Raw genomic sequence first — 13,910 nt, 5'->3', positions numbered from 1 at the left:
TTTTTCACGGTAGAAGCAAACATATCCATAGAAGATATCATTTTATCAGAGAATGTGTTGAACATGGTCAGATTGAGGTAATGCATGTTTCCGGTGAAGAACAGAAAGCAGATATATTGACCAAGGCTCTTGGCAGGATCAAGTTCAGAGAAATGAGAGAGTTTATTGGAGTGCAAGAGGTGGTGAAAAGAGACTTCAAGCTTAAGGAGGAGATTGTTGGTTTAAGCTTGAATGAGACTAAACCGGGAGATTGCTTGAGTCATAAGTAACCGGTTTAGTAAAGAGATAAGAGAAGATCCTTAGGAGTTATCTAGAGATTTATGTTAATCTTGAATGTAGATTCTAATCGTGTTAGGATTAGGTCATGAGGGTTTTTCTTATATAAAGAGATATTGAGTTGTGATATCCTTTAAGAGTTGTATGAGAAGTTTGAGAGGTTAAGAAAACTTTAGGTTTGAGGAATTTCCTAAAGAAATAAAAGAGAGCAATTCTTTTGTTTGAGTTCTTGATCTAAGCATTGAAACTATAGTTTCTGTATTACTCTATCCAAATTGAATGAAAGAAACTCACAGCATTACACTGTGAATCGGTTTTTGGATATGCGTGCTGGGTAAGCGCTGGTCGTTTGTTGAAAGATTACTAAATCCTCGTTCTTATTTTCCTTATTTAAAGTTACAACAAGCAAGCAAAATTCACAAGTAAATGAAACACATGACCTGTAAATCTGTAATATATCACACTACTACTTGAAGACTTAGCTGACAGTACATTCTCTTTCTGAAGACTCATCGTCCTTGGCTTCTAAGCTTGCAATGAAATGAGCTTCATTTCCTTCATCACTGTCGATGTCAGTTGAAACGTATCTTCTTTCTGTAAAAGCAGATGTCTGACGTCTCTGTAGCCGGAGAACGTGCATAACTACGTCAGGAGTCAGTGTCACCCTCGACTGGTCTTCTCTTCCCACTCGGTTCGATTCCACCACCTGCATTTCCCACAAGACACAGATTCAGTGTTTGGGACGTAAATCAAATATTAAACATTGGGTGAGAGGAGATATGATTCTACTAGTTACCTTTTCGATGTTTTCAGGCAGAGAAAGAACATCGTTTGACAATGGTGTCCAGAGCTTGACGCTCTTTTCAATCCCGCAGGATGCAAAAAACGGTATGTGTGGGTGAAACTCGAGCTGATTCACCACTCGTCTATCACCCACCATAGCCCGCACAAGCTTTACCCCCTTTCTTCTTCCATATAAATATGTGACCGCAGTCTGAACCACTCATCACATATTCATCATTTGGACCGAAAAAGTTCACTCCTTTAACTGTTTGTGCATTGCGGTGTCCTGTATACACCTGTGGTTCTTCCATTTCTTGTAGATTCTCAGGAGATATAGACACCGGCGACGAACCATAACCCATGTTCTTCTCAAACAGATAAATGAGCTCGTCATTGTAAGAGACCAGTAGTTCTCCAGCTTTGGAATATGCCAATCCCGTGATGTGAACACTGTTGGTCTCCCGGAGATGACGGGGACAGAAAGTGTTCAAAGGCGCGTCTGGTAAGATGTGGCGACATACTGGAGCTAATTGTACTCTTCTAGTGTCGTAGACTCATGCGTATTCATCGGAACCCCCAACCGCAAGATAATATGAATTCCTTGGATCTATCGCAATAGAATTCAATCTGATTCTACTGCTGGAGTGATGTCTCCTGCAGCCTTGTGTGAACGGAGAGGAATACAAAACCATAGTGGCACTGTTGCTTCGTACATCAAACTGCCCAAAAAAAACAAAGACAAGTTCAAAATCTGAGTTTGAAAAAAGGAAAAGACATCGAAAAGCCAAACACGAGACCACGCCATAGAGCTTGAGAGAGATGTAGAGACCAACATGTTGAACAAAACCATCTTCACCACAGCTGTAGAATACGTTAGGATCTCCAGGCAAAACAGCAAGCTTGTACACACGACCATGGTGCCTCCCTAGCCTTTTTGTCTCCACTTTACCATTTTCTAGGATTTGACCAAGTCTTACCTACAAAACGGAATTTACACCTAATGAATAAACTAGTTACATTAATCAACAATGCTGGAGAGTCTTAAAGAATTCGATAATTCAAGCATACTTGTCCATCAGCACCAGATGTTATGATCGTCCGGTCATCTGTAAAAGGTAATAAACTTAGTCTGAAACACATTTTCACAGTGGCCAGAGGGATACGACAATGTCTTGCTTCCATTCAACCGGTTCCATAGCATGATTTGTCGATCAAGTTTCTTCACTATACCCTGAAGTAGAAAACAAACAAGACACTTCAATCCAAAGAACTTAAATTTGAATCTTTAACTTAAAAGTCTTTCAACTTGTGCTGATTCTCTCAGTATCTACAGAACACTGATTATTCAGATTGTCTGAATTCATCATCGTTCTCTAGAAACCATTTGAAGCTCGAATCAACACAAGACCTAAGCATCACTAACTTCGTCTTTAAGAACACTAAGATCAATGATTTGAAACACAAATCAAGAATATGAGAAAACTTTCTGATGACATAACTATCCAAAAGGACCAACACCCACAATTTCTATACGAATTTTTAGCACAATGATAATTGTAAGATTTATCTGTTGTAAGAGATAATTACAAAAACAACGATAATTGTTGACAAAAAAAATCAATAATATTTGTTTTTGTCCATTTGAAAAGAACAAAATAATCTTTTTATTTAGTTTTTAGCAGTACTCTAAAAAGCGGTATAAACACTTTTTTGAACACAACTGTGTAACTATAAGTATGTAATTAAAAAGCGGTATAAACACGCTAAATTATGTAATTTAACATAAATAAATAAAAAACTGATATGATATAAAAAAAAATACCAAAAAGACTAATTCATCAAGTTAATTCAATTGCAAAAATTGATATAAATAATAAATTACTGATGCAAAATTCCGCACATATAGTCAGGTATTGGTCTTAGTCTTTATAAAATTAAAGTTTGAATAACAATAGATTTGATATGATTTGATTTTTAAAAATCTGTTATTTTGAATGATTTTACAGAATTTCAAATTCAATAACATGAAATTTAAATAAAAATCAAAACAAATAGCAAATCAAACCGAATCTGAAAGATGATTTACCAAACTTCAATGATTAAAACCACAAAATCTTTGTGTAAGTCGAATGTTAGACATAAAATATTGTTTGATTCAATCAAAATATATCTTATAACTGTACAAGGCTCACATTCTAATGACTCTTTGTATTCCCAATTACCCAAAGATTCTCTCTCACTTCACCACCAAACTAGCTTTAAGACTCGTGTTCCACAAAAGCTGAAACGGTTTTGCTCAACATCCTTACAAAAAAAAAAGAAGAAGAAACAAAAAAGCAAAAACCCAAATTATAGATTATATATTAAAAAAAAAACATTATATCTAATACTACTACTTATTAAGTACTTCTCCAGTTTCACTCTATTTGTTTTTTTTTTTAACCTTTCTATTATAGAGTATACTAGTCATTTGTCCGCGCTACGCGCGGGAGTTTTATTATCTATTTAATTTAGTTGGTTATGTTTTGTTTAGTTACATTATCTCTTTACATATTGTCTAATTTATTTATTTTATTTTTATTGGGTAAATGAAATATTGTTTTGTTGTTACTTTTTCTTACATGTTTTTAAAATGAGAATTCAGGTTTTGTCCCAATCTATCTCATTTATGTTTAAAGAATTGTAAGACATAAATTAGATAGATTTTATATTCTCAAAATTTCTTGTTTTTGTTCTATTCCCGTTAAATCTCATCATAATTTAAGTTTACATTGTGTTATTCTATTCACATTTTATTGCATATTATTTTAATGGATATATATTCATAATAAAAAAATTCACTTTAAAAATATAATATATTATTTATAAATTAGTTAGTATAATCGAAAATTAGTAAGTTTATTATTTTTTATATCAATTATGGTTTTTAGTTTTATAATATAAAATATAAGAAAAGACCTTTCATATTTCTTTTTAAAAAACTTGTTTACATATATTTAAATTTTGAAATTAAATAATAAAATATATAAATAAATTTTTGAATTGAATAATTAAATGATTAGGATAATGAGTTGACTTAAGGAGAAGAGAGAAAAACCTACTATAATATTAAATATAAGAAAATTTTTTAATATTTTTTTTAAAAAAAACTTGTTTACATATGTATAAATTTTAAAATTAAATGATAAAATGTATTAATAAATTTTTTTGAATTAAATAACTTAATGGGCTAGTGGTTGGACGAATTTCGGGCTGAGGATGAAATTCCCAATAATCCCGGGTTCAAATCCCCACGGCTGCAAACACCTTAAGTGGCCACCGCAGACAATTTAAAGTCGGGCTATGCGGCCTCCAGGAACTACTCTTGCCGCCTTCTAAAACAACACAATTCATAAGAAACTTGATAAAATATGATCCTTAAACGTATACTGATGCAAAACACAAAAAATTGAAGGGTCATCGATTTTTACATTAAATGAAATAAAATTAAAAATTTTATAAACACTATAAGATAAGATTTTTGATAAACAATATAAGGTTTAGAAATGTACATCTATGTATGATACACACAAATGTCCAAATTCTTAAAATAGAAGAAAATTTCCCAGTTAAAATTCGGGATGGGAACGGGATGGTTTGGGAAGGGACCAAGAATTTAGGACGAGATTTTACGGGATGGAAACGGGACGAAAATTTAGAAATTGAAAAATGGTCCATTTATGTCTCAGTTAAAATTCGGGACGAGAACGGGATGAAACAGGACGGGACGAGACCGAAAGTTTATGACGAGATTTTACGGAAACGGGATGTAAATTTGGAAATCGGAAAAAAAAATTCTATTTATGTTCCAGTTAAAATCTGGGAGGGGAACAGGATGGAACATGACCGTGAATTTAAGACGGGAGTGTACGGGAACGGAAACAAGACAGAAATTTCCCAGTCAAAATCCGAGATGGGAACGGGATGATTTGGGATGGGACCATGAATTTAGGACGAGATTTTACGTGAATGATAAAACGGAACGGAAAACACGAATAAATTAAGACTCATCGATTCTATGAACTCTATAAAATTATTGATAACAATATAAGATTTAAAAATATACGCAAATCAAACTATTAAAACTAAAAAATAAAATTATTTTTAATATGAACACCATCAAATACGAAAATATCAATCCGCGGTGTACCGCGGGTTCAATACTAGTTTGTTTTTAAATTTGATTGACTTGATTTGAGCCGGCTTAAGTTAACCGGTTTTCCAATTCTTTGTGCTCTAGTTTAGCAAGTGTGAATTGAACCGTAGTGACTTTATTTTTTATTTTTATGACTCTGAATTGAATCGTAATTGAACCGGCATAAGTATCCTTGAGTCGTGCAATTTTAATTTTAGGGTTTCGCTCTCATACTCTCACTTTCGTAGCCGCAAGACTCCTCTCAGATTGGCGAAAAAAAAAAAGACTCCTCTCAGATTCTTACTTGCAGGTGAGAAAAATTTCTCTTTAGTTTTTCGATCTTCATCTTCTTTTCATCTTTGATGCTGTTTAGTCTTTAGATTCACATCTTTTAGCTGTTTATTTGACTGTGATTATCGCTTATTCGAGTTTAACATCCGTTTAATCTTCAATCTATACTGCTTCCTTTGACTCGTGATTAGATGCTAATATGCCATAGTGCTAATATGCCATAGTTTCAGAAAAACGGATATCCGGCCAAAACGGATCCGGATACGGATAGAAAATTTTTGGATCCGCCGGATCCGGATACGGATAATAAGATTTTTGGTGGACGGATATCCGGATCCGGTTACATACAATTATAAAATAATGTTATTATGTCTGAGCCCACGTTTAAAGCCCACAAGCCTCACAAAAAGAATAAGGGTTTGTTAACCCACGTTAAAAGCCCACATCATTTTTAACTCCATCTAGGGTTGTTTCTTTCTTTCTCAATTCAGAAAAACGCAAGACTCTTCTCTACGCCTTACAATCACAGAAGAACGTAAGACTCTTCTCTTCGCCCTATAATCACAATCCGCAATGGAATTCGCCTTCTCTATATCTTTTCATCTCCAATTTCAGTCAAACTTTTGACAACTCATTTTTTTCACGATACTATTGGCTCTGATTGTCGCTTTTTTTTTTTTTTTTAAATGTTTGCAGGATTTGGGGAACAGAAGATGGAGTTACGTAGCACTACAAAACACAAGAGTGGAACCATTCCGAGTGTGATATTTAGCAACACCAACGGGTACAAGCTTGAAGAGTTGGTCAAGGGTAAACCGGACGGCAAGAAAGCCGTTCCTGGAGCACGGATTAGTGTTCGCTACATTGGAAAGCTTCAGAAAAATGGGAAGATCTTTGTTGACTATTCAAAAACACCGTTTGAGTTTATTCTAGGTTAGTATTGTAACTAGATTCAAAAAAATATCAATCTCTTGAGAATTACATTTTGTGACTGGGTACTTGATACAGGTTCTGGAGAAGTTCTTCAGGCATTCGAATTTGGTGTTGGAGGTTTCTTACTGTTTCTTCACGTTACTTTTTTTTTTATCTCAAGTATTTTTGAATAACACAGACATGCTTGTACATTTTGTTACTGGGTTACTTGATACAGGTTTTCTTCCAGGAGTCGAATCTGGTGTTGAAGGTAATTCTCACTGTTTCTTCACCACTTTGTTCTACTGTACATATGTTGTATTATATCTCTCAAATGTATTTTTTGAATAACACAGGCATGCTTGTTGGTGGCAAAAGAAGGATTACAGTTCCTCCACTTATGGGGTATATGTTTCCTGAGTCTTACTAGTTGATCATTTTGCACATTTGTTTAACCTCATGGTGAGAATGGTAATATTCTTGTCTGATTCACACAGGTATGGCAAGGGCGGTGATGGTAAACTGGTTCCTCCTAACGCTTGGCTAGTTTTTGAAGTCGAACTGCTTGATGTTAGGTAAAAAAACCTGCTCCATTTAGATATTAAAATCTATGTGGCCTGCCAAAGATTGAAATTTTCTTTATAACTATTGAATCTTTTGAAAATGATGGTGTTTCCTCGTGATATCTTCTCCTGTTATAACTAGTCATTTATTAGATTTTGTCTATTTATGTGCCTCATAGTGCTGGAAGCTCAATGATTGAAGCCACTTCTGATGTGACAACACACGATAATGGTCTCACCATTGAAGTGTTGGTCAAAGGTAAACCGGATGGTAAGATAGCTGTTCTAGGAAAATGGATTCGTGCTCTCTACACTGGAAAGCTTCAGAAGAATGGGGAGATTTTCGATTCCAAATTCAGCAAAAGACCAAAAACGTTCTGCCTAGGTTAGTATTACATTCTGTGAATTACATTCTGCGACAGGGTACTTGATACTTGTCCGTTTCTTTCAATGTGCAGGAGGTGATCATAAACTTGGTTTGGGATTCAGTTTTGGCATAACAGGTATGAAACTAATTTCGTACTGGTTTATTCACTTTGTACAAATCATTTTGTTTTGATCTCAATTTTTTTTTGAATAACCATAGGCATGCATGTTGGTGAGATAAGAAAGATTACCGTTCCTCCAGTATACGGGTAAATCAATCGCCAATCGTGATTTTCATATATATATTTCTCGAGTCTTTACTAGTTTATCATTTTGCACCTTTGTCTAACCTCTTAATGGGAATGTTGGTTCACAGGTTTGTTGGTAAACGGGTTCCTCGTCATGCTTGGCTGGTTTTCCAAGTCGAACTGGTTGAAGTTGTTGATGATGAAGTTGTTGATGATGGTAATGATGAGTAACTAACTGGTTGAAGTTAGTTATGAGTAACAAAACAGTCTTTTTGTCCCAATAAATTGTCTCCGAATTGTAAACCCGTGCAAATCTTGTCAGAGACAGACTCTAATAATCTCTACTCAAAATGAATGTAGACAGATATTACAGTTTGCTTAGCAGTTGGTTCACTCTTCAGTCGACTTACTTAATGCAACACCATACGTTATCCAACAAACAGACATCTCTATAATGAGAAATGGTTCTCTAATACAAGTACTAATGATTGGAATGTCAACTGAATCTTTACTAGAACAGGCTTATTTTAAACCTAGTAATAATATATTTGAGCCGTCAAGCTCATATAACTCTAAATGAACTTGTGTGCACCTTACCAGTAAAGTGTGTGGAACGCTGTACGAGCACTTGAAGCTATTGCGATTCTCAAGTGGTGACGGTCGAAATTCCGACATCCCTTGTCCTACCTTCATAGAACAACAAACAAAGAACGAGAAGTTCAATTTCTTTTTATGGCTTGGCAAATTACAAGGGAACTACAAAAGCTCAGTCTTCGATAAGAAATCAAGAAGTCCTTACAGAAGAAATACCTCACCAAATACTGAAAGACAATTGATCCACCAAATTAGTCAATGACTTAAGAGCATCTTGATCGTTATTTAGAATCGTTGTCCCAGCTGTGTCAAGTAAAAGTTTCAACACATCACCTGTAAGTGAGCACAAGTGCAAAGATATTAGCTTCTTTTGATTCAAAAGGAATTATAAAAGTCTCTTTGGTACATAGGTAAGACAAAAAAAAAATGTCAAAGGCATAGTCCTCCAGCTCAACGTCGACATAAAATCATATCCCTAGATAAACTAAGACGCACTATCCAAGTTGAAAAGGGTTAAAGATGGATGAAACGTGACAATATGAACACTAACTAGCTAGAGAAGTTCTCTTATTCTTTGCTAAGATTCAATGGACAAAAAGACTGAACATTATTTCTACTAGCAAGCTCTAATAAATAGATTATTTAAGAGAATATTTGAATTAGACTTTGTAGTGTAAGTAGTAACACCTGAAGCATTTCGAGCCATTTCATATATTGGAGAAGCTTCCACGATTGGTATCATCTGCTGCATGAGAGGACCAAGCTGCAGAGTGTTAAATACTAGGTTCGGCAACTGTTAAATACTAGGTTCGGCAAACAAAATAAGAAGAGTAAACACAGACTGTTTGTTCGGCACAAGAGTTAGTTAGACAGAGAATGATATCGCAAAGAAATTAGTTCGGCGAGAAATCTTTATAACTTGAGTAATCAATGCGTTAATCTGTATTAGTATGGTAGTGATACCGCGACTTTATCTTTACATTTTATTTTGTGTTTGAAAGTTATTGGATAATGATTGTACCTTAATGCTGGGTTTTCTAATTGGAATGAGACTTTGATTTTATGTTATATTCAAAAGAAATCATTAAAAGAAGCCCAAAGAAAATTTCATAGTTCCTTCAAAATATTTTGGAGAAAAATGTTAAAAAAAACTTCTAACTTACCGACTTTATCAAAGAAAAACATCAAATTTTCGTTTGATGAAAAAAGGCATTAACTTTTGTTGACTTGTTAATTTAGTTACAAAAAAATGATTTATCGTTTTTTTTTATCTTCACACTTGTAATACAATTTTGGATTTTACTATCATATAAAATGTTTATGAAATATTTAATATTAGAAATCTATAGGATAAATTAAACTAACAAATAAACAATATAGTGGTGAAATTTTTTATTAAATATAATTTGTTAATATATAAACATCTCAATCAATTAAAAAAAAAAGAAAAAAGAAAAAAAACTCTAATAGCTAAATATATACTGTCTGTCTCTTCATTCACCAAAAAGAAAGATATACGGTCTCTTCTATTCCTTATGACCGACCGGCCAAACCCACACACGGATAGGCACGGACACGCTCGATGTTTCAATCCCCCACGATAGTCCAAAACTGGCATACAAAAGATTGAAGGAGACAATACTGCCACGTGCACGGCTCCGCACCATAAAATTAACTCCGAGTTAAATTACCACACAACCCAAAAAACAAAACGCAAAATCAAATTCCATAGAAGGGGAAAATTTGAAGAGAACCAAAAAAAAAAAAAAAAAATGGCAACGAGAGGAGCTGTTGCTGCATCCACAATATGGAAGCACCGAAGAAACCTTTCTCTTCGATCATTATCTCACCATTTCAATTCCAATTTCACTCCTCGAATCATCCCAACAGATACAAATTTTATTAAAGTACTTGTTCTAAGATAAATATGTAACATTAGAGTTGTGTCATAAATTTCATATCTAGCATGATCCCTAAGGTTCTTCATTATATAGTACTGATTATGATTTTACTTGTAGTGATTAAATATCAAGTTAGGGCAATACAAGGAGCAAGTGTTGATCCTGTTGTTACACCATTGAAGAACAGAGAGGAACCAAAACCTCAAAATTGGAAAATCAAAATGCTTTATGATGGAGATTGTCCTCTCTGTATGCGTGAGGTCTATAATATAACTCTGTTCCTTGTTATGAAGTAATATTCATACAGATTTTTTGACACTGAATTTTTGTCTTGTTATTGGGAAATGAAGGTTAATAATATGCTTAAGGAAAGGAATGAGAAGTATGGAACTATTAAGTTTGTCGACATTTCCCCGGAAGATAATCAAGGGCTAGATTACAAAACCGTAAGTTGTTGTCTTTTAATCTGGTTCAGTTTGTTTCATTCTCTTGTTTGTTTGATGTTCGAGCTTTCGGATTTAATCGAGATCTTTATTAGGTAATGGGGCAAATCCATGCTATTGAATCTGATGGTAACGTGGTAACAGGCGTGGAGGTGAGCTTATTGTATATCATTGTATTAGACTATCCATTTCATATTTATCAATTTTGGTGTAACGTTTTCAGGCATTTAGGAGGTTGTATGAAGAAGTTGGGCTTGGATGGGTTTACACTATCACCAAATTTGAACCAGTAAGCCTCTCTCTATTTCTCTTCTAATGATCCATTGTGTTTAGTTCCCCAAGAGAGGACCCAACCCAGTCCAGTTTTCACTCCAAAAATTACAAGAGATACCAGATCCAATAGAGCATACAAAGAAGGGCCTAGCCAAAGATCTCAGCTTGCAGATGCTTTTCCAAATCCAGCTACCCGAGACAATGTGTTCAAGCTCCCAAAAAGATCTGTGACCAATTAAATTGCGCCTAACCCAGGAGACCCACAAGGATCCTCCCGCAGCAAAAATTAGCCAAATCAGTTTCAAACCTAATACTTTATTCCAAGGTATTAGCCTTCGCAAGCCAAGCCCGCCACTCACTTTGGGAGTACAAACTGATTCCCAACTAACTTTAGCCCCTCTAGCCGAGCTGGGATCCCCTTTCCAAAGGAAAGCATTGCACATTCTTTCAATTTCCTCTAAGCATTGATTTGGTAAAATAAAAATTGACGCCCAGAATGTGATCGTAGAGTAAATGACAGACTTTATTAGCTGCAGTCTTCCAGCATATGACAGGTGCTTGACAGTCCATGCATTAAATCTGCTTAATAACCTGTCAATAAGAGGCTGATAGTCTTGCTTACGCATTTTCCTTGAGGTTAATGGTACACCAAGATATCGAACAGGAAGAGATCCATGCTGGATCCCAAAACCAGAAGCCATCTGCTGCGATACCTGAAAATCCCCACCATCCAAGAACAGTGCAGTTTTCTCTCTGTTTATCCCAAGACCTGAGGCTGTTCTAAAACCGTTCAAAATTTCAAAGATTCCCTGAAGAGACTCCTGCCCACCATCAAAGAAAATCAATATATCGTCTGCAAAGCTCAGGTGAGTGATCACAGGAACCAGACACTTAGGATGAGGTCTGAACAACTGATCAACCAATCCCCTATCCAGCTTTTTAGACAGCACATCCATAGCCAACACAAAGAGGAGAGAAGAAATGGGGTCTCCTTGCCTGAGCCCCTTCTTCCCTGGGAAGAAACCAATCAACTCCCCATTGAAGGCAACACTAAAACTTGGAGTGGTAAAACACTCCTTGATCCATCCCACAAACTGCCTTGGAAGCTCAATAGCATCGAGAACATTCAGAAGAAATTGCCAACTCAAATTGTCATAAGCTTTGGCCAAATCCACCTGCAGGCAGCCCCGAGAAATATCTCCTGAGGCATGAAAGTTTTCCACCAATTCAGAAGCAAGCAATACATTTTTCTGCACATAAGTTTCAGAGGGAACACACCAATTTCTCATGCATATGGTTTTTGTTGGTTGTTAAATCTCATGTGAGAATTCAAGATATTTTTCCATGCTTTCATACCCTTTCATGCCTATATATATAGGACATAGAAAACAAATTTTTAATACACTCATACATCACTTCCTAAACCTCTATTTTCTTTCATTTGTAAAAAATATGGTTGTTTCTTCTAATGCTCAACAAAAAGCCGCTATATCACTTTTTCAGGGTTTAGATTTCTTTGCAGATGAAGTGTCTTTCATGGAAAATACAGGTAAAACCAATCCACTTGTTCTATTACTTTTATTTGTTCTATGAAACCATTTGTAATTTTGTATATCAGTTTTGTCACGAGTTCTAATTACATATTCAACTTTCTTTTTCTAGTCAAAATCCATTTATTATTTTTATAAATTTATTTTGAGTGATTCTCTATTGAAACGGGGATAGCTCTATAAAAAGTGAATCAGTACTAAGTGGTCTTCACTTTGAGCTTCCACTACAAACTATTTAACAGTTTTTTCTCTATTTTTTTTTGGATAGTGCAAAACCAACTCACTGCCGATAACGTAAGCTTGCTTATAGTTGCGGATGATGCCGATAAGACGGAAGAACCTTTGCGTACACTGTTAGCAACAGCTGGACAGAAAAATATTCCAATTGTGACATTTGCTACCATGGTAGAGATAGGGGAGATTATAGAGTTGGGCAACGCCTCTACAAAGATAGTATCTCTAAACAAGGGCAAAAGCTATATTGGAACCGTTAAAAACACTCTCAACCAAGCCGAGGATGCTCCCAAAGAAGAACGTGAACGCTAATTGGAGCGGCGGAGCGACGTAACGATATTAATGGTATCGTTTAATAATAATAATGAAATTCTAAGTAGTGGTAATGTATGGTAATGGACTATTGTAGTAGTCTAATAATAATGATAAATGGTAATGCAATGTTATGTAATGGAGTATTGTAGTAATAAAATGTTTTCTAGTTATGAAATATAAGGTTGTTTCCATAATAAAACATATCTATTCCAATCAATGTTATTTTACAGTACTTGAAGAAATATTCAATACTAATGGTGTGTTATAGCCACGGGACTAATAAACACAAAGTTGAGGATGGTTTACAATCTAGAGATAATTAGCAAATTAGACCCTTTTTTGGAAAAAATGTTTGCAAAATGTCCTAAAATTATAAATATTTGCCTCTATTAGACTTTACCTCTATTTTAACCTTTGGATAGTTAGATATTTATGAAAGTACCAAAATCTTACCAAATTTTAAATATATATACTATTAATCGCATAGCAGAATAAGTTATTATAGAAAAAAAGATTAACTTAATTACGAAAATACATAGTAAAAAGTAATAAAGTCCGAAATTAGCAGTTTAACAGAATAAATCAGCTGATCGTCAAGAACATGGTTTGCTTCTTATGGACCCGTAGCTGCTCCTCTGCCGAGTGGAGCATTGCACGTAGCTTCTTCACCACTGTGGAACAGTCATCTTGGATCTGCTTGCCTTTGGCCAATGTTTGCTCCATTGCTTTTAGTTTTTCAATAGCACTGGCTGTAAGAAAATGCCAGAGAAATCAGTCACGGGAAGAAACTTGTTTTTAACAAGTCATAACTGCATTTCCAAGGGGCACTTACGTCTTTGGCAGATCTGAATCCTTGGAGGCACCTTAAAGATCAGCTGATTAGGGCAAAGGTTTATCTTTCACTTCCATCTGTAAATGCAAGAGCTACTAAGTTTTGAATTAGTTCACGATGCAACTCAGAATTTCTCAAAAACTCTTTCGATTAAT

The 13,910-nt window shown here is 35.0% G+C and overlaps 2 protein-coding genes and 1 pseudogene across 3 annotated transcripts; 2 read left to right on the top strand and 1 right to left on the bottom strand.

Moving 5' to 3' along the window:
- Window positions 1-634: 634 nt before the first annotated feature.
- LOC9301176 lies at window positions 635-2,426 on the bottom strand (annotated as a pseudogene).
- A 2,985-nt stretch (window positions 2,427-5,411) lies between these two features.
- Window positions 5,412-8,013, top strand: LOC9301175 (peptidyl-prolyl cis-trans isomerase FKBP9). Its single transcript, XM_002865055.2, has 10 exons — window positions 5,412-5,543; window positions 6,221-6,457; window positions 6,533-6,574; window positions 6,675-6,707; window positions 6,793-6,841; window positions 6,934-7,011; window positions 7,179-7,384; window positions 7,458-7,502; window positions 7,586-7,634; window positions 7,742-8,013. The coding sequence occupies exons 2-10, from the start codon at window positions 6,238-6,240 to the stop codon at window positions 7,842-7,844; spliced, it is 825 nt and encodes a 274-aa protein (XP_002865101.1). The 5' UTR covers window positions 5,412-5,543; window positions 6,221-6,237; the 3' UTR covers window positions 7,845-8,013.
- A 1,607-nt stretch (window positions 8,014-9,620) lies between these two features.
- Window positions 9,621-13,097, top strand: LOC9301174 (uncharacterized protein At5g50100, mitochondrial). 2 transcript variants are annotated; one of them, XM_021031834.1, is made up of 7 exons: window positions 9,621-10,097; window positions 10,226-10,368; window positions 10,459-10,554; window positions 10,647-10,703; window positions 10,775-10,840; window positions 12,328-12,373; window positions 12,643-13,097. In XM_021031834.1, exons 1-7 carry the CDS (start codon window positions 9,980-9,982, stop codon window positions 12,918-12,920), a joined length of 804 nt encoding a protein of 267 aa, XP_020887493.1. In that variant the 5' UTR covers window positions 9,621-9,979; the 3' UTR covers window positions 12,921-13,097. The 2 variants fall into 2 exon arrangements, with proteins under 2 accessions (XP_020887493.1, XP_020887497.1); XM_021031838.1 differs by having other exon boundaries at window positions 10,027-10,114.
- The last annotated feature ends 813 nt before the right edge of the window (window positions 13,098-13,910 follow it).

The sequence above is a fragment of the Arabidopsis lyrata genome (assembly GCF_000004255.2).
Source record: "Arabidopsis lyrata subsp. lyrata unplaced genomic scaffold ARALYscaffold_8, whole genome shotgun sequence".
Classification (NCBI taxonomy): domain Eukaryota; kingdom Viridiplantae; phylum Streptophyta; class Magnoliopsida; order Brassicales; family Brassicaceae; genus Arabidopsis; species Arabidopsis lyrata.
The sequence above is the reverse complement of the archived record's forward strand: the minus strand, read 5'-3'. Positions and strand labels throughout refer to the sequence as shown.